This window comes from Malaclemys terrapin, chromosome 9 (genome assembly GCF_027887155.1).
Source record: "Malaclemys terrapin pileata isolate rMalTer1 chromosome 9, rMalTer1.hap1, whole genome shotgun sequence".
Taxonomy (NCBI): Eukaryota; Metazoa; Chordata; order Testudines; family Emydidae; genus Malaclemys; species Malaclemys terrapin.
This window is the reverse complement of record NC_071513.1, coordinates 45,508,162-45,527,762: the sequence shown is the minus strand read 5'-3', so window position 1 is coordinate 45,527,762 and position 19,601 is coordinate 45,508,162. Positions and strand designations below refer to the sequence as shown.

The 19,601-nt window shown below is 55.8% G+C and overlaps 1 protein-coding gene across 2 annotated transcripts in view; it reads right to left on the bottom strand.

The window, feature by feature from the left end:
• Window positions 1-399: 399 nt before the first annotated feature.
• The window catches only part of TSC22D3 (TSC22 domain family member 3), a 46,949-nt gene continuing 27,747 nt past the window's right edge, over window positions 400-19,601 (bottom strand). Inside the window, exons 1-3 of one of the 2 annotated variants that reach the window (XM_054040442.1) lie at window positions 2,726-3,098; window positions 2,564-2,615; window positions 400-1,689 (exon numbers count right to left, since the gene is read on the bottom strand). In XM_054040442.1, the coding sequence (XP_053896417.1) occupies window positions 1,447-1,689; window positions 2,564-2,615; window positions 2,726-2,931 (501 nt within the window). In that variant the 5' untranslated portion in view covers window positions 2,932-3,098 and the 3' untranslated portion in view covers window positions 400-1,446. Of the gene's footprint in view, window positions 1,690-2,563; window positions 2,616-2,725; window positions 3,099-19,601 lie in introns of those variants that run through there. The other variant, XM_054040441.1, reaches the window with a different exon arrangement.

Sequence of the window (19,601 nt, the reverse complement as noted above, 5' to 3'; positions counted from 1 at the left end):
CAGCACGAAAGGGAGCTTCCAGAGTGACCAGTTGAAGGCACTGCATCCCAGCACAGCATGCTGCATCTCACTGGAGAGCAGCAGAGGAATGTGTGGGTGTGGGCAGGGGGAGCTCCCTGACAGAACCACACCACAGATGTCACCAGTTGGCCTCTCTCAGGTCAAAGCACACAGGGGCTGGACAGTCCCTCCCTGCGCAGTCTGAACCTCAGCCCACATCCCACCAAAGCTTTTGGAGTTTCCCCATCCCCAAGCACCTATCCTCTCCCCTCCCCCAGCCCCCCCCCACAGGCACTGATCCTCTCCCATCAACACCATCCCACCCCCACCCTTCCCACTACCCAGCCCCTCCCCTCCGCACTGCCCCTCTCCCATTACAAAGACATATCTCTCTGCGTCTATATCAAAAGTAGAGTTTATTGCCATTTCTAGCTAGATTCACACAGTCACATTAATGCTCTGACAGTCCAATGTCGAGAGCAACACCCAGTCTGCTCCTTGAGAGCTCTGTCGGGGGGAGGGGGGAACGCTCACGGAGCAAATAACCTCGGCTCTCACCCCCGAGGGACCGTGCCGCCCCGTCCACGGCAGGCAGGTCTCATTGGCATGTTTCATTATAAAATCTCTGCTGTAGGTATCCTGTGGCCCTGCACTGGGCAGGCCGGAGGAGGGGGAATCTCCCTCCCGGGGGGGTCTGTACACAGACCGAGCTATGTATAAAAATCTATCCCACAGCGAGAGAGCTCCAGTCACCCATTTCCAAACAGCATCCAAGCGTCCCGCCTCCACGCTCGGCTGGAATCCCCAGCTGGCCCCAGGCATACAGCTATGGGCAGCAGCATCCATAGAGCCCCCGCAAGAGCCCCAGGCTTCTGTAGCCATCCCCAGCACTGGTTGCGTGTATACGTTCCTTAGATGCAATTAAGGATATAAAAATCCCTGCACTAACGAAACAAAGCTTTCCTTGTAATCCCCAACCTGTGGTCTACACAAGCCATGCACTGTCCACAGCCGCCAAAAGAAAGGTGCTGACGGGGTCAGTTTTTGGTTCCTGCCCCAGGCCCATTCCAGGGTGGCAGGAGGGGCAGATTGTATCTCTCTTCAGCAACAACTGGCTTCCTCCAAGGATCAGTCTTTGTCAAGTGCAACAGGAGCCCAGCTGAACGGTGCAGCGAGGGCACATGACCCGTTTTGCAGCCCCTGCACTCTCAAGGACATGCAAAGAGGCCCCTGTTGGGGGTCGTCTGGCTGTGCAGTGTCCTAACATGACACCTCACTCCTTCAGAGCCAGTCAGTGTCCCAGCAGCTGGGGCAGCGCCCCTGGCACATCTCGTAGCTCTCGCTAGCTTGGGAAGTTCTCCACATGAGATGAGGAAGGAAACAACTTTTAAGGAGATTAAGTAGCAAGAGTTCAGTGGCTCTGCCCACTCCAAGGACAGAGCCACCTTACACCGCAGAGCCCCTGGTGTGCTGGGCCGGGGTAGCCGCCCCGCCCTGCTCTTCTGCAGATAGCACCTCTGCAGGCAGCCGGGACTGGAATTTCTCCAGCTGCTCAGGGCTGGCCAGCGTTTTCAAGAGGCTGTTCTCTCGCTCCAGCTGGGAGTTCTTCTCCACCAGTTCTTTGATCTGCTCTTTGAGGATCTCCACCTCCTCCCGCACAGCATACATCAAGTGGTTTTTCACTAGATCCTACAAGAGATGAACCAAAGGCATGCTGTTACCAAACCATTCTGCCACAACTCCCAGGCTCAGCTATCGACTCTCGCTGCAGCCCACTACCAGCTGGGCTCTGTGCTGCTGTCATCAATGCTCAGAGCTAGCCTGAGCTCCCAGCAGCTGAATCCAGCTGTCTGGCTGGAGCAGGGGCAGTGGTTGTGGGGTTCTGGCTAAAGGGCTCTCATGTACAGGATGCAGGGGATACTATTAGCACAGTTTAGCAAGGGGCACATCTGCCAGGGACACTGCAAACCGGTCACCATGCAGCCCATACTGTACAGCAGATTTGTAACAACTCCCTGGTGCCGTTCTGCAGGTCTCTGAGCCCAGCTCTTTGCCCTTCCCAGCAGGGCTCAGCAGCCACACCGGAGCTCCGATCTGCTACCAAGCACCCTCCCTCTAACCCAGGGCAAGATCACTGTGCTCTTTCCCCCACAAGAGGAAAAACAATTTTGGAGTTTGATGTGCCACAGCCCTTGGCATGGCTGGAGTGAAGCCTCGAAGCCGCGCGGGGAGAAGAACTTTGTTGCTTTCCCAGGAGGGCCCCTACCAGCTCCCAAGCGAGGGGTGTGGGTCCCAGGCACTCTAGGGGCACGGGGGGTGCTGTGTCCTGCCTCTCTAGCTGCAGGGCGCGGGCTTGGGGCTCCGGGCAACGGGACACCCGGGGGTCCCGCCTGCGCTTTGGGATCCCCCGACCCGCCCGGCGCGCTGCAGCGGTCAGTGAGCTTCGCCAGCGGAAGACGAAGTGCGCCCCGCAGCGATCCCGGGGAAGGGGGCAGGCGCGAGCCCTAATGCATCAGCCCAGGGATGTGAACCCTACCCGCGGAGTGACCCCGCCCGTGCTCACCATCGCCTGCTCGATCTTGTTGTCAATCGCCACCACGCTGGCTCCGGAGGCGCTGAAAGACACAAGAAAGCGGCGGCCGGTTAGCAGCGAGCCCCACTCCGGCCAGCTCCCCCCAGCCCGGCGCCCCCCGCGTGGAGCCCCCCAGCCCGGCCCGGGCGCTACCTGTTGTCCAGCTTGACGGAGACCACGTCCCCGCCGAGCAGCGAGGAGAAGAAGGAAATGGAGAAGTTGTGCAGCTGGTACACGGCCACCTCCATGGCGGACTGGTAGAGCTCGGTGCTCATGGCCAGGGCCGCGGCGCGCAGGGATAGCGGGCTCTCGTCGCTCGGGATCGGCAGGGCGCGCAGTGGGTTAAGGGAGCCAACCATGGGCCGCGCGCAGGACGCAGGGCAGGTGGACGGGCAGGGACCGGACGAGCACACTACAGTCACAGGCCGGGATCTAGCCACCAGTGGGGGGCTGTCCGAGCGCCGCTGCCTTATATAGGAGGCTCCTGCTGGCGTCACATGGTGTCAGGCTGCGGCTGGGTGGGGCGAGGCGAGGCTGCGGCTCTGCCATGTCCCCGCCCTGAACCCTGGGGCGAGCGCAGGGAGCTCAGCGCTTTCCGTGCCCCCCGCTTTGCAAACAGTGTGTCGGTAGAGGGTACAGGGCCCGGGGGGAGGGTAACTCCGCGGTGCAGAATTTTTCCTACACACATGCCCTGGAGAGCTCCGCCCGCCCCCCCCCGCAAGAGCTTTGCTAGCAGCCTAGTTCTCTGCTGGAACCTGGTGCGTGTAGACCCCCGGCGCTACTAACCACCCCCAGGCTTTTACCCCCAATACACACTGTCTACACGGATGGTGAGGGTCGTTTTGCATGTTGCAAAAACATTGCGTCATTGGACATGCAAGTGTCCGGCATTCCAATACCAACCCCCACCCCGAGATTTCTGCAGCTTGCAATATTTCAGTCACACCCGGTTCAAGGGGCGACATGCCAAGCAAAGGAACCCGGCCCCGGCCCCGGGCCGTCGTCTTGTTGATCGCGAAAATAAAACAGCTTTTAGCCTTTTCCCCCGGCTTGCAAGTGCGCCAAACCCGGCTGCCAAAGCGAGTGTAAAAATGTGCATGTGAAACAAAACAATTCTCGCTAATAACGCCCAAACGATGGCAGGTTCGAGGCTGCGCCCAGGAGCTACAGCACCCCAGAAGTAGGTCGCTTCTTAACCAGAGTTACATAAGCTTCCACCAAAACATGTTTTGACTTTCGACTCCCAACAGCTTCCAATGGCGTCTGCTGGTGGTTCCCTCCCTTCCTCGCAGGTACAGGGCGCCCCCTGGCGGCTGGTAGCTGCATGTGCAAGCCGAAGGTGCCTAAGAGGAAGGGCCTTAAGAAGATGCTGCTCCCCCCAAGGGATGCAACAAGGGTTTATAGATTCATAGATTCAAGGACTGGAAGGGACCTCGAGAGGTCATCGAGTCCAGTCCCCTGCCTGCATGGCAGGACCAAATACTGTCTAGACCATCCCTGATAGACATTTATCTAACCTACTCTTAAATATCTCCAGAGATGGAGATTCCACAACCTCCCTAAGCAATTTATTCCAGTGTTTAACCACCCTGACAGTTAGGAACTTTTTCCTAATGTCCAACCAAGGCCTCCCCTGCTGCAGTTTAAGCCCATTGCTTCTTGTTCTATCCTTAGAGGCTAAGGTGAACAAGTTTTCTCCCTCCTCCTTATGACACCCTTTTAAATACCTGAAAACTGCTATCATGTCCCCTCTCAGTCTTCTCTTCCAAACTAAACAAACCCAATTCTTTCAGCCTTCCTTCATAGGTCAAGTTTCAGAGTAACAGCCGTGTTAGTCTGTATCCGCAAAAAGAAGAACAGGAGTACTTGTGGCACCTTAGAGACTAACAAATTTATTAGAGCATAAGCTTTCGTGGACTACAGCCCACTTCTTCTATATGCATCCGAAGAAGTGGGCTGTAGTCCATGAAAGCTTATGCTCTAATAAATGTGTTAGTCTCTAAGGTGCCACAAGTACTCCTGTTCTTCTTCATAGGTCATGTTCTCAAGACCTTTAAGCATTCTTGTTGCTCTTCTCTGGACCCTTTCCAATTTCTCCACATCTTTCTTGAAATGCGGTGCCCAGAACTGGACACAATACTCCAGCTGAGGCCTAACCAGAGCAGAGTAGAGCGGAAGAATGACTTCTCATGTCTTGCTCACACCACACCTGTTAATACATCCCAGAATCACGTTTGCTTTTTTTGCAACAGCATCACACTGTTGACTCATATTTAGCTTGTGGTCCACTATAACCCCTAGATCCCTTTCTGCCATACTCCTTCCTAGACAGTCTCTTCCCATTCTGTATGTGTGAAACTGATTTTTTTCCCCCCTAAGTGGAGCACTTTGCATTTGTCTTTGTTAAACTTCATCCTGTTTAACTCAGACCATTTCTCCAATTTGTCCAGATCATTTTGAATTATGACCCTGTCCTCCAAAGCAGTTGCAATCCCTCCCAGTTTGGTATCATCCGCAAACTTAATAAGCATACTTTCTATGCCAATATCTAAGTCGTTAATGAAGATATTGAACAGAGCCAGTCCCAAAACAGACCCCTGCGGAACCCCACTTGTTATGCCTTTCCAGCAGGAGTGAGTACGGTTATCCAGCCAGTTATGCACCCACCTTATAGTAGCCCCATCTAAATTGTATTTGCCTAGTTTATCGATAAGAATATCATGCGAGACTGTATCAAATGCCTTACTAAAGTCTACATCCACAGCTTCTCCCTTATCCACAAGACTCGTTATCCTATCGAAGAAAGCTATCAGATTGGTTTGACATGATTTGTTCTTTACAAATCCATGTTGGCTGTTCCCTATCACCTTACCACCTTCCAAGTGTTTGCAGATGTTATTGCCCCTGTGGGCAGCAGCTTTTGTGCCAGAGTGCTCTGGGATGCATAACCGGATCATAGCCCTGGCGGCCATCATGTGCGCTTGGTACAGGTGTGTTTTCCCCAGGAGTACCGAAACTGCACACGCTAGAGGGCTGGGTGGGTACCATGACCAGATGTGTACCATGAGTGCCTGGGGAGAGATGGGGTCCCTCCTCCTGCAGAACAGGCACTTGCATCATGGCAGCGAATCGTGAGCGTATATTGAACACGGGTGCAGAGCTACTGAGCTCGGGGCAGTGCTAGAGCGGGGGGCCCGCCAGGTAGCGTGCTCTGTGCAGGTATAGTGTGTAATGTCCTGGCTTTGTGGGTCTGTGGCTGAGAGTGCGATGCTGCCATCTAGTGGGCTGGGCCCACACCCAGGATAAGAGGCCTACTACTGCTACTACTGTGTGTCAGCTGGCGTGGCTGTTGAGTGGGAGAAGCAGAGTTATGGCTCAGCGTTGTGCGTGTGCATGACATTTACACAGTCTATCAGCTGCACAGGGGCTCCTTGCACTGCAGGCCCCAATCGGAGCTCTCACTGGACATGGGGATGTTTATAATGCACACTGCATCCCAGTGTCCTTGCGGGCCCCCACCCCCACCAATGCTGAGCAAAGTGCTGACTGGGCTCAGAGACACCAAGCAAGGCATGGTCCCTGGCCCAAGGTACTCGGCCTCTCACCAGACAGCCAGCAATTTTCTATGAGGTCCCTCAAGCTGGGCCTGCTGGCTGTTCCCAGCCCAGCTTTCGCTGGGGGAGAGAGCCGCTTTTGGCTCAGACATTTGCATTCTTGGATGTGTTTGCTCATGCACTCCATAGTGCTGTGTTAGCTCCCTTCTCTCCGCTCTCTGGCACCCAGCAGCACCCAGTGACCCGAGCAGCAATATACAAATGCAGGAGCCCATCCTCCTGAAAACGTGAGCTCTGCTCCTGGGTCTCTACCCTCCTGGCGCCCAGGGACACTCCTCTACTTTCCCTGTTCCACACCACGCCCAGCCAACAGGAACCAGCCTCCTCAGGTACTCCGGAAGGCATCTGCGTGCTAGCACATGGGTGGGTTTTCCTAGAGCGGTTCTGAGCGGCTGACGTCAGCCTTCGGCCCCTGCTAGGGTATCTGCACTTCAGAGGAGGGCTGTGCCTCTATCCCCATGTCTGTGGGATCCCCCTAATAGCTCAGAGCAGGCCCCGTGGTGCCAGGCACTGCACAGACACCCAGGGAGCCAGGGCCAGCCTTCTACTAATGAACTAGAACTGCCAGCCAGCCTGAGCTGCTCAGGGTCTTGTCCCCACCACAGCCACCAGAGGACACCCCCCCCCCCCAGCCCCAGCAGGTCACTAGGAGCAGGAAAGGCAGTGGAACCAGGGCCACATCTCGTGGGTTCAGTAAAGCACCACACACCCCAGCAGTAGTGCAGCACAGCCCCCACCCCGGTTCACACTCACATGGGCAGAGATGAATGCTGAGATAAGCGTCCACGTGGGCAGTGCATGGAGGACCCGGGCGCTATCTCCCTTGTGTGGAAGGGCAGCCCTGTGGCTCCTGGACATGGGGACTCTATCTGGGTGACTCAGCTGGTGAGCACAGCCTGCTGGGCCGGTGCGGGTGCTGGCTGCTGTTTGGATTCCAGAGGGTGGGGCAGTTATTGGGGCAAAGACAGCAGGTGTAGGCGCTGATCTAGGGCCCTGCTTGGAGTGGGCCAGGAAGACCAGGTTGTGACTGGGAACATGGTGCCCTCAGCACCATGTGGGGTTTGGCAGCCGCCCTCTGCAGAACTGGGGCAAAAACCAGCTGGCTCTGGCAAAGCCTGGAGACCAGGCCTCATAGTGCCACCCCCTCATCACTAATCCCCACTGCCCTCCCAGCTCCCCCACAGCCCAGAGAGCAGGCCCCAGGCTGCCCCATGGCACTGCCCCAAGGAGAACCTGGCATTGCCCGGTCACTCCTGCTGCTCCGCCATGACCAAGAGAGCAGGCCCCAGGCCACCACAAGGAGAACCTGGCATTCCCCTGTCACTCGTGCAGTTCTGCCATGGCCCAGAGAGCCGCCCCCTAGCACTGCCCCCCACCAGCTGAGACACAGCCAAAGCACCAGTGATTGGGATGCTCAGAGGGCCCTTGATTCTGCTCTCTGTGCAGACGCCCTCCAGGCCAGAGCCCTGTGTAAGCTGGGGAGGTACCTACAGGCCGGTTAAGCCCGGGCCAGGGGGCGTGGGAGCCTAGGCCCAGCAAAGGGCTCTCTGCAGTGTGGGGGGCCTAGGCTGGAAAGCTCTGACAGGCAGCAGGCCGCATGGCAGACGAACTGCCCTGCCCCAGCCTAATCCTCCCCAGAGCAGCCCTGCTGCCGCTGACTGGATTCTTAGAAAGTGAATAAGGAAGTTATTTACCACCATAATATAAGAACTAGGGGCCACCAAATGAAATTAATGGGCAGCCCCAGAGCCTTTAACACTCCTGCCCCCCCCCCCCCCCCCCCCGCACAAGAATATTTGATTCTTTTCTGCCCCTGGCTTCCACGCTTCATAGACAACCTAAGCTGGCTCCTGTGTCCGCTGACCGACATCAGCAGTGGAGGACAGGCTGGCCTCCTGGGTTCCGTTAACACCCCAGGGACTAGGGACGTTGCAGTCAGCCAGTCAGAATCGATCCCGGGCCAAAGCTGAGGAGCACAGGGTTCTGGGTGGCAGAAAAGCCAGCCCCAGTCCCAGCTCAGAGTCACGGCCGTCATGATGCCCTCCCAGAACTAAGCACCCCATCCACCCCTACCCTTTTTGTCCCCAGCGTTGGAGTCACCATCCTGCTGCCTTTCACCCATGTATCCAGACATCGCACACAGTGCAATGTTCCCTGGTAGGCACCGTCATTGATGTACCATCGCCAGCTCCACTAGCCCACCACGGGGCGGCAAACAGCGAGTACCTCACGGACACATCCTTCTGGGGTCTGCACCCCACCCTTCCCCGGTGGCACACCCTGATCCGGGCATTGGCCGTGACTGAGAAGAATCCAATCAATGTCCATTTCAGGAGCCCACTTCGGTCTCTCCGAAGTTAGGAGAGGTCTGTTTCACAGCTTTCTCTGCTACAGGTCCCTGGGCCCCATGCTCTTGGGCACAGCAGACTGCCCTGCTCTTGGGAGAGCCGCAGGCTCAGAAAGCTGCTGCTGCACTTGCCCCATTGGTTTTATGCTCACTGTAAGGCTCAGGCCAGAGAACCAGCCACTCCAGGAGGCCAAAGTGTCCCAGGCCCGGTCCGCACGCACAGCTTACTTAACAGTGAGACTGATTTAACAAAACCAGAGCAAAGCACTGTGAGGCTGGTCCAATGTCGGGTTAAACCTGGCTCATAACAGTTCAGCTTGTACGGGTGAGTATATGTTAACTGGAACCATCCCTTTAGTTAAACGGGGCACCCCTGGGTGCCATGGGGGGGGGGGGCGGGGGGAGGGAACCCGGCACTACTACGTGCGCTGGGTGTTTCAATCTGCTTTCCCCATCCCCAAGTTGGAGCCTCCCCCCAGCTCGGGGTTTGGTTCGTGCTCGTCTCTGCTGTAACCCAGTGTCACGGAGTGTGGGGGGACACCAGGCCCTGCACCCCCGGCTTCCTGCAATTCACCATGACTCTCAGCCAGCCAGTAAAGCAGAAGGTTTATTTAGATGACAGGAACACAGTCCAAGATAGGTCTTGCAGACACAGACAACAGGACCCCCCCAATTAGGTACATCTTGGGGTCCCAGGGCACCATAGCCCCCTTGGGAGGTCAGAGTCCTGTCTGCCTCCCAGCCATTCCACCAGCCAGCTCTGAAACTCCCTCTCCCCTTTGGTCCGTTTCCCGGGCAAAGGTGTCACCTGACCTCTAACCCCTTCCTGGGTTCTCATGTTACATGCTCAGGTATTCTCCCTCGGCCAGTCTCCCATCCTCCAATGCAGACCATCCTAGCCACACTCCCTTCTCAGCATTCACAGACCACATTAAGAACAGTTCCAATTCGTCACACCCAGTGATGGGGGAAGCTCATGAGATCTGGTTAGAGACGTGCCCCCCATCTGGCTTCTCTAGCTGAGGCCTTGCCCCCTCCCTGGAACAAGTTCTCAGGGGGTTTTCTGGCCTTCTGCTCCTGCTCCAGCCAGATGCCTTGGAAGACACTGGTGGCCTCTGGCCATCCCCGCCCTGCCGCAGGAACATGCAGTTCAGGCACCCCTCACCGTCCAGATGGGGTCTGCTGGGCGTGACACTTCGCCCAGACGAGCAGCGTGGCTGGCGACGGACGCCGCTGGACTCACGAGCGGTGCTGCTGTGACAGGCCGGGCTGGCGGCCTGAACGCAGTAACAAGAAAGACATGCGCTAAGGACGGACAACACCACTTGGCCACAGCAAGAACAGACCAGAAACTTTGCTTCCTGATAGTGCACTTGGCACTGCTGGGAACTGGAACACCTGGGTTCTAGTCCTGACTCCGCCACGGACCTTAGCCAAGTCCCTTCCTTTCTGTGTGTCTCACCGTTCCCATTTGTAACGTGGGGGATAGCGATCCTGAGCTACCTTCTAAAGCAGCTGAGGATTGGGGGCGGGCAGGGAGGGGGAGCTGCAGAGGTTACTCAGTCTCCTGTAGAAAAGCCATGTGGCTTTTCCTACCCTGAGCACCTCTCGTACAGGTCTCCCCAGCAAGGGCGGACCGGCTAAACAGGGCCGACGAGAAGGGGGGAAAGCCGGGCCCCTGGGCCCCCTTCCGGACCACGGTAATTTGTACCGGGTTCCCCCCTCCTCGTCAACCCTGGCTCTGGGATTCAGGCCATGCCACACGTCTGGTGGCTTGTTTGGTTGGCCACGTGGCAGGGAACGTGAACGAGCTGCCTGTGTAAGCAGGGAGGTGAGCGGCCTGTTGTTTCCGACGCAGCCTGCGCAGACGGGGCAGAGCAGGGAGGCTGGTGCGGAACGCAGATGAGTTCTGCCCCCTCAAACACTTTCCCCAGCAGATTGGAGCTTTGTGACAACAGTTCAGTAAATAGATCCCAGCAGCCCTCCTGTTCCCCAGGTGCCCGGGCTCTCTGCCCAGTCCTGGGCTGCTCTGGAGGCCATGGCACGTGCTGGGAGCTGGGCTTCCAGTCCAGCCTCATGGGGCCACGCTAGCGAAAATGTCAATAACGTTTGTTTTCATTTAAAACAAGCTTTATTGGGCCTTTGGCTGGGGTTGCCCTGCAGGCTAGTGGCATGATCCTCGGTCTGTCGGCTGGGCTGTCCAGGCCAAACACAGCATGGCGGCCAGGTTCGGCGCCAATACACCCAGCCGCTAGCGCCAGGAGGATTCCACAGGCACCAGCACGAGTACCACCCTGCTGGGGCAGGGGGACATGCCCTGCACTGCTTGGGGGGTGGGGAAAGTCAGAGCTGCCAAAGGGCGAGGGAAGGGGGTATTCTTTCACCCACTAGATGTGGGGGGGGGGGACGGACGACTCCCGGCCCACAGGCTGCACCGATGTATGCACCAGGCTGCTGTGTGCACACCAGGACATCGGGGTCACTATTCGTGGAGGTGGGGGTACCCAGGGGGGGTGTCACTGCTCCTGTCTACATGGGTGTCTGGGGCTGTTGCTATTTGGAGCAGTGGAAAGGGTTGTGCTTTGTATGCAAGTGGTTACAAATGCAAATCCCATCTACTCTACTAGAGGCAGTGCAGCCTAGTGATTAGAGCACCAAACGGGGCGTCCGGCGACCTAGGTTCTACTCCCGGCCCTGCTACTGGCCTGAGATCCCCACCTGAGCTTTCCCAGCCTAATCCAAAGGGAGCTACAATCCATCTACCTACAGCCTGTCACGCCGACCCCCGGACGACGTAAATACCAGCCCGTCGTACCGGTGATCCAATCCGAATGGGGGCTGGGGAACCCCACCCCTTTACCCGTGGATCCAGCCTGGGGAAGCTGCTGACTGTGTGCCTCACTGCATCTGCTGACTGTGTGCCCCACACCTGGTCATCACGGAGAGACTGGGAGCCAGACTGGGAGCACTTTTGTGGCTGAGTATGGGGCAGTGCCAGTGGGCTCAGGGGGACCCATGAAGGGACCCTGGGGAAGTGGAGAGTACCCTTCAGGGAGGTTCTGCTTGCCCTGCCCTGGCCCACTCCTGGGGTTCAGGGGTGGGGGATTCAGCAGCAAATGTTTTAAACTGCCCATTCCTCCTGCGTGCTAATTAACAGGAAGAATCTTGTGTAGCCCCGTTCCATAGGGTATAACTAAATAGCTGCTCAGCTGCTGCTGTCCACAGCCTGGGCACCCTGGGAAGGAGCTTGTGATGCTGGTTATTCATGGCTGGATAATTTTGCCTGTGCCCTGCGCAGTTTCCCTGTGCTGTGATCAGGGCAGAGAACAAGAGGGGAGCCCGACATAGCATCTTCCTAACACAGGAAGCTCCAGGAAGGGAGCAAGCGCCACTGCCGTCCATGGACTCCCTGCCTGCCACGGTGGGACCAGAGCAAGCAATGGGAGTCAATGTCACCTCACCAGACAGACCCCCTCACACAGACCCACCCACGGTGCCCACAGGGACACTGCACCTGTAACCATCAACCCTGGCATCAGGATATCTCAACGCACTTTACAAAGGAGGCCAGGATCATTATCCCCATGTGACAGACGGGGAAACTGAGGCACCGTCTGAGCCCCTGGGTGAGGCAAAGTGACTCACTCCAAGCAGCAGAGCTAAAATAGAATCCACGTCTCCTGGGTCCCACTGCTCTATCCACTAGGCCCTGCTGCTCAGGGGACTGAAACAGCACGGCAGCTGAGAAGCAGTCTGGGATGTGAACACTGAAACTTGGGGCTCGGGGGCCCCAGCACTGAGATGTGCTACCAAGCCCAGGGGCTTGGCCAATCCCACATTTCTTTCCGTCCCAGCTGCTGCCCTGAGAATGAGCTGCATGCTCCCCTGGCCCATGAAATCCAACTGTTTCAGGCCTGCCCCAGTGGGAGGCAAGCGTTGCGGCTGGTGCCCTGGGGATGCCATGCCCAGCCCAGCCCAACACTGGGGGCCTGGATGGGGGGAACCAGCCCCAGTCTCAGCCCTCTCTCATCTCCAAATCCCAGCCCTCTCCAAGGGTTTGATTAAGAGGCCTCCCCGACCTGCCTCCTTCCTCTAGCTCCTAGGAGCCACCATCTCTCCCCCTCACCCCACACTGCTAAGCCAAGACTCCGCTCCCAGGCTGTGCAGTAAAAGCAGGCCAGCAATTCACAGAAGCTCAGCCTGGCCACTGCTGGGTATGGTCGCCCCGGTTCTATGCCCCCAGCTGGGCTGGTCACCCGGCCACCTGCATTCCCCTCTTATTTGCCCTGCTCCTGTTGTGTGTAAAGGCATCGCCGTCAGGGACAACGTCAGTGTAAACACCTCGATATCAATGCCAGTCACTCTAGTGAAATGAATCACTGTTAATGAGCACCGGGTGCCATCTGGGAGCAGGGACCACCCTGGACTAGCTATCCATCAAGCCCTGACACAGGCAGGGGGCTATGACTAATGAGCCAACGAAGGAGTGATCACTGCACAGAAACCTGCTCCCCTCCCCCCACACAAGGCAAACCCCAGGCATCGCTGCCCGCCGGAAAACCCCGGGAACCACCTGCCCTGCAAATAGTGCTGGTGGAGGAGAGAGGTATCCCCCGCCCCAGCGGTTGCAGGAAAGGGGCCCTGAGCAAGGTGAGATTGGCCCTGGGGAGAGGGATCAGGCAGAAAAAGCCTCTGTTACTAACGGGGTGAAGCTCTGAATAGGGAGCCGGCAACTCCAAGGATCCACTGCTGCCCACAGGGGTCACCAGATGAGATTAATAGGCAGCGGCTTCAAACAAGTGAGAGGAAGTGCTTCATCCCACGCACAGTCCCCACGTGGAACTCGCTGCCAGGGGACGTTGTGAGGCCAAAACTACAACTGGGTTAAAAAAAAAAAAATAGATAAGTTCCTGGAGGATAGGGCCAGCAATGGCTATTAGCCAGGATGGGCAGGGATGCAGCCCCATGCTCTGGGTGTCCCTAGCCTCTGAGTGCCAGAAGCTGGGAGTGGAGGACAGGGGATGGATCACTTGATTTCCTGTACTATTCATGTGCTCTGAAGCACCTGGAACTGTCTGCTGTAAGAAGACAGGATATTGGGCGAGATCAGTGGCTCTCAAACTTTTTTACTGGCGACCCCCTTTCACATTGCAAGCCTCAGAGTGCGACACTCCTAATAAATTAAACATACTGTTTAATATATTTAACACCATTGTAAATGCTGGAGGCAAGTGGGGTTTGGGGTGGAGATTGACAGCTCGCAACCCCACATGTAATGACCTTGCAACCCCCTGAGGGATCCTGACCCCCAGTTTGGGAACCCCGGGGCTAGATAGACCTTTGGTCTGATGCAGTACGGTCGTTTTTGTGTTCAGGGATGGACGGTAACAAAAGGGTCTGGCTTTGGCCTGGGCTAGTGGGAGCATGGCATGCTAGGATAATACCAGCCGGGGCGGGTGTCCGTCCCCCAGACCTCTGAGCCACATTCATCAAGTGCCGCACGTGGGAGATTCTGCCTCTGCCAGCTGCAGCCCCTCCTCTGTGGATTGCGGGCCAGCACTGCTGCTGGGCCGGAGCCGCCGTCACAGGGAATGCAGCACTCCTGGTTACACAACCCCGAGACGCAGCTGCTTGGAGCACATCTGAGCCCTCAGCCATGAACATCCTGGAGGTTACATAAGGTGCCCTCAGGGGGGCCACCAGCTTCACCGCCACGCCCCATGACCTTGCCCTCAACTGGGCTGCCCTGCTTTCTGTGAACACCCCTCCGCAGGGATCTCAATGGGGCTGGCTTGACACCTGGTGCAGGGAGCGATTCTTGGACTGTGGAGAGATCTTTCGGATTCCCCACCCGGGACTGAGTGTCCTCAGCTCCCCTGGAGCCAATGGCAGCAGCTCTTAGCACCCAGCCACCCAGGACAGTGGTGCAGAGTATTAGGTTCCCTGGCACCTCCCAACATGACCCTGGCTTTCAGCGGCTTGTAGCTTTGCCAGCAGCTGGTGTGGCAGGCAGGTCAATGCCTGGCTGGTCCCCCCAGGCAGGGTCTTGTATGGGGCACAATTTGTATTTTTAACCCCAAACCCAGCCCAAGGAAACTACTTTCAAAAAACAACTCCCAAGAGCTGCCCCTGCTGGCAGAATATCATAGAGGCTGCAAAGTCAGGCACTTCGCAGCCAGGTCATGCCAGGGGCACACTTCAAAGCACTATAGTACAGACCCACTACGCAGCCTGTGCCTCTCACCCCAAGGGGCCCCCCCACTCTTGATTCTGACCAGCTGGCTCAGGGGAGGGGGTGACTCAGAGGAGGGCCGGGAGGCTGTGATGAGCAGCAATAGGCTGCCTGCTCCTGTGGGCAGCACGCAGCACCCGCCCCCTCCCAAGAGGGCTTGGCATTGCAGGGCAGCGAGGCTGATCTCACAGAGTTCGGGATGGCTGGGAACCCTCCCTGGCCAGCAATGGAACAAGAGCACAAAGCCAGGCAGATCCTGCAACGAGAACAACCACATCCCATTCTGAGTCTCAGAGCACCCACACTAAGTCATTCTGCCCAAATCCATCCTATTGCAGCTCCCATTGACACCCCCCCCGGGCCCCAGCAGAGACTCCCTGTATGAGTGCAGAACCAATACTGCAAAGGGGGATCGTCTCTAGCTCCATGTTACTGATGGGAAAACTGAGGCACAGAAAGGTACCGTGACCTCCTCGAGGTCACACAGATTCAGTGGCAGAGCCAGAAATAGAAGCCAGGAGTTCTGACTTCCAGCTCGGTCTGCTCTAACCCACCACACCCCACTCCCTCCTAGATCTGGGAGTAGAACCCAGAAGTCTTGGCACCCACTCCCTGGCTCTAACAACTAGACCCCACGCTCCTCCCAGAACCAGTGATAGAACCCAGGAGTCCTGACTACAAGCCCCCGGTCTAACTGCCATGATACTGTGTCCCACATAGACACTGACTCTGTGGGTGCTCTGGATCTGGAGCACCCACGGAAAAAAAAAATAGTGGGTGGTCAGCACCCACTGGCAGCCCTGCAGATCAGCTCCCCCCCCCCTTCCCCCAGACCTTCCATCCGCCATGATCAGCTGTTCAATGGCATGCAGGAGGCGCTGGGGGGAAGAAGAAGGAGCAGGGGCAGGAAGAGGCAAGGGGAGGGGGCAGGGCGGGGGCAGGAAGAGGTGAGGCAGGGCCTGGAGCCTAGCAGGGGTTCAGCACTCCCTGGGAACACGGGGAGTCGACGTCCTGTGTCTAGCTAGGCTGCAGTCAGACAGGTAACCCCTGGCCATATTTGCAGGAATGACACTATACATCAGGGGTCGGCAACCTTTCAGAAGTGGTGTGCCGAGTCTTCATTTATTCACTCTGATTTAAAGTTTCGTGTGCCAGTAATACATTTTAACATTTTTAGAAGGTCTCTTTCTATAAATCTATAATATATAACTAAACTATTGTTGTATGTAAAGTAAATAAGGTTTTTAAAATGTATAATAAGCTTCATTTAAAATTAAATTAAAATGCAGAGCCCCCTGGACCAGTGGCCAGGACCCGGGCAGTGTGAGTGCCACTGAAAATCAGCTTGCGTGTCACCTTCGGCACGTATGCCATAGGTTGCCTACCCATGCTATACATTGTATTTGATTCACTCTCTGGCAGCTGCAGCATAGAATCACAGAACTGTAGGACTGGAAGGGACCTCGATAGGTCATCTAGTCCAGTCCCCTGCAGGGAGACAGGGCTAAGTATTATCTAGACCATCCCTGGGGGGTGTTTGTCTAACCTGCTCTTAACAACCTCCAGTGACAGAAATTCACAACTTCCTTAGGCAATTTGTTCTAGTGCTTAATCACCCCGACAGTTTTAACTAATGTCCAACCTAAACCTCCCTCCCTGCAATTTAAGCCCATTGCTTCTTGTCCGGTCCTCAGAGGTTAAGGAGAACAATTTATCACCCTCCTCTCTATAATAACCTTTTACTCACTTGAAGACTTATGTCCCCCCTCAGTCTTTTATTCTCCGGACTAAACAAACCCAGTTTTTGCAAGCTTTCCTCAGAGGCCATGTTTTCTAAATCTTTCATCATTTTTGTTGTTCTGCTCTGCACTTTCTCCAATTTGTTCACATCTTTCCTGAAGTGCAGTGCCCAAAGCTGGACACAATACTCTATTTGAGGCCTAACCATCACGGAGTAGAGCAGAAGAATTACTTCTCCTGTCTTGTTTACAGTTACAACACTCCAACTAATACAGAATGGTTTGCTTTTTTTTTTTTTTTTTTTTTTTTTTTTTTTTTTTGCAAGTGTTGCACTGTTGACTCATATTTAGTTTGCGATCCACTCTGACCCTCAGATCCCTCTCCGCAGTACTCCTTCCTACGAAGACATTTCCCATGTTATATGTGTGCAACTGATTATTCATAGAATCATAGAATATCAGGGTTGGAAGGGACCTCAGGAAGCCATCTAGTCCAATCCCTTGCTCAAAGCATGGCTCTCTCAAGAATTGAACTCACAACGCTGGGTTTAGCAGGGCAATGCTCAAACCACTGAGCTATCCCTCTCTCCTCTTTCCTACGTGGGGTACTTTGCATTTGTCCTTATTGGTGAATATGAATCTTCCATAGGACAGAGAAGGCTTTGAGGCAGGGGTGTCTTAGAGGGATGAGAAAGCCAGGTGGAAGGGTGAGGGGCCTACCACCCCCCCACCTCTCCCAGCCCCAGAAGCCTTGTGGGGTAGCCAATGGGGAGGTTTTCCCAGCCCCAGCTCCCCTCTCATGGAGCCCCCGGGGTGATACCTGGGGAGTGGAGGTGGGAAATGTCTGAGAACTGACAAACGCAGCGTGCTCACAAGCCTTGCTGGGACAGCCTGGCCCATGACCCGCGTAGGGCAGCGATGGCACAGGGAGAGGTTACAGAACGGCACCTGTCAGGCTGTGTTTGTGCAGCAGGGTATGAGCAGAGAGAGAGAGAGGCGCAGGTGAGGTCAGCTGCTCCCTGACACATCATGCCGAGACCCTGCCTGGCAGTGGGGCACAGCATCTGCCGCTGCCAGGCAGGACTGTGCAGTCCCAGGGAGAGGGGCCAGAATGCACTAGCTAGGAGCTGGCTCAGCTAGCCCCAGCCCGACTGTGCCGGGTGCTTCAGAAGAGGGTGTGCAACATCCAGAAACCCTCAACTGCGCCTTGCACATAAGGAAGCCCTTCCTGGCCCCCAGCTCTGGCCTTGGAGCAAGAGGACAGTCGCCTTCTCTCTTGCTTTCCAGCTGCCTCTTCCCAGTGTTCCTAGCCTGGGGCCCTGCGATCAGAGAGAAAGGAACCAGGGCTTGGATCGGTGCTGAGGCACTGCTGGGTCCTCATGCCCAGGGGGAGGTGTGGCCCTGAGCGGGTAACCCTGATGCCAGGAGAGCTCCCATCCCAGCATGGCAGCTGATGCCTCGAGAGGGCAGAGACAGGGGAAGGAGAGTGAGGAGGCTGGGGGCCCTTCCTCACCCCCCTTGTGAGTCTCTGCTCTGCACCCTGGAAGCACCCTCCTCCCAGGACACGGCTGGGATCAAACCCTGCTGCTCCTAAGACAGCCAGAGGCTGGTCCCTGCTGTCCTCTAGCCTTCTCCTGTCAGCTTCTCAGGAGCCAGTTGACACCACGTCCTGGGCAGCGCCAGGGGTGTCGGTAAAGGAGAAGAGCACCACTGTCCTGGGTGGCTGGGTGCTAAGAGCTGCTGCCATTACAAAAACTAGACAAGCCATTTACAACACACATTTTGCTTCTCTACAAAACAAAAAGGAGACTAAACTATCTAAACTACTACATGCCACAAGAGGCCACAACAGTGGTTCCTTTAACCCACCCAGCAATATTGTTAATCTATCCAGCTATACTCTTAGCCCAGCAGAAGAATCAGTCCTATCTTGGGGCCTCTCCTTCTGCCCCTCCACCCCCATGAACAAGATACAATTCTGTGGTGAACCTAGAATCCTATTTTCGACGTCTCCAACTCAAGGAATATTTCCAAAACACCTCTGAACAACATACTAACCCACAGAAACCTTCCTACCAACACTACAAAAAGAAGGATTCTGGGTGGACTCCTCCTGAAGGTCGAAACACAGACTGGACTTCTACATAGAGTGCTTCTGCCGACGTGCACGGGCTGAAATTGTGGAAAAACAGCATCACCTGCCCCATACCCTCAGCCATGCAGAACACAGTGCCATCCAGAGCCTCAGAAACAACTCTGATATCATAATCAAAAAGGCTGACAAAGGAGGTACTGTTGTCACCATGAATAGGTCGGAATACGAACAAGAGCCTGCTAGGCAGCTCTCCAACACCACATTCTACAAGCCATTACCCTCTGATCCCACTGAGGTTTACCTAAAGAAACTACACCATCTACTAAAGAAACTGCCTGAAAAAGCACAAGAGCAAATCCGCACAGACACACTCCTAGAACCCCAAGCAGGGGGTATTCTATCTGCTACCCAAGATCCATAAACCTGGAAATCCTGGACGCCCCATCATCTCAGACATTGGCACCCTGACAGCAGGATTGTCTGGCTACGTAGACTCCCTCCTCAGCCCCTACGCTACCAGCACTCCTAGCTATCTTCAAGACACCACTGACTTCCTGAGGAAATACAATCCACTAGTGATCTTCCTGAAAACACCATCCTAGCCACTATGGATGTAGAAGCCCTCTACACCAACATTCCACACAAAGATGGACTACAAGCCGTCAGGAACAGTATTCCCAATAATGTCACAGCAAACCTGGTGGGTGAACTTAGTTATGGGTGAGGACAAAGTTACAATTTCACATTTGGGGACAATGTGTACCTTCAAATCAGCGGCACTGCTCTGGGTACCTGCATGGCCCCACAGTATGCCAACATTTTTATGGCCGACTTAGAACAACGCTTCCTCAGCTCTCGTCCCCTAACGCCCCTACTCTACTTGCGCTACACTGACATCTTCATCATCTGGACCCATGGAAAAGAAGCCCTTGAGGAATTCCATCATGATTTCAACAATTTCCACCCCACCATCAACCTCAGCCTGGACCAGTCCACACAAGA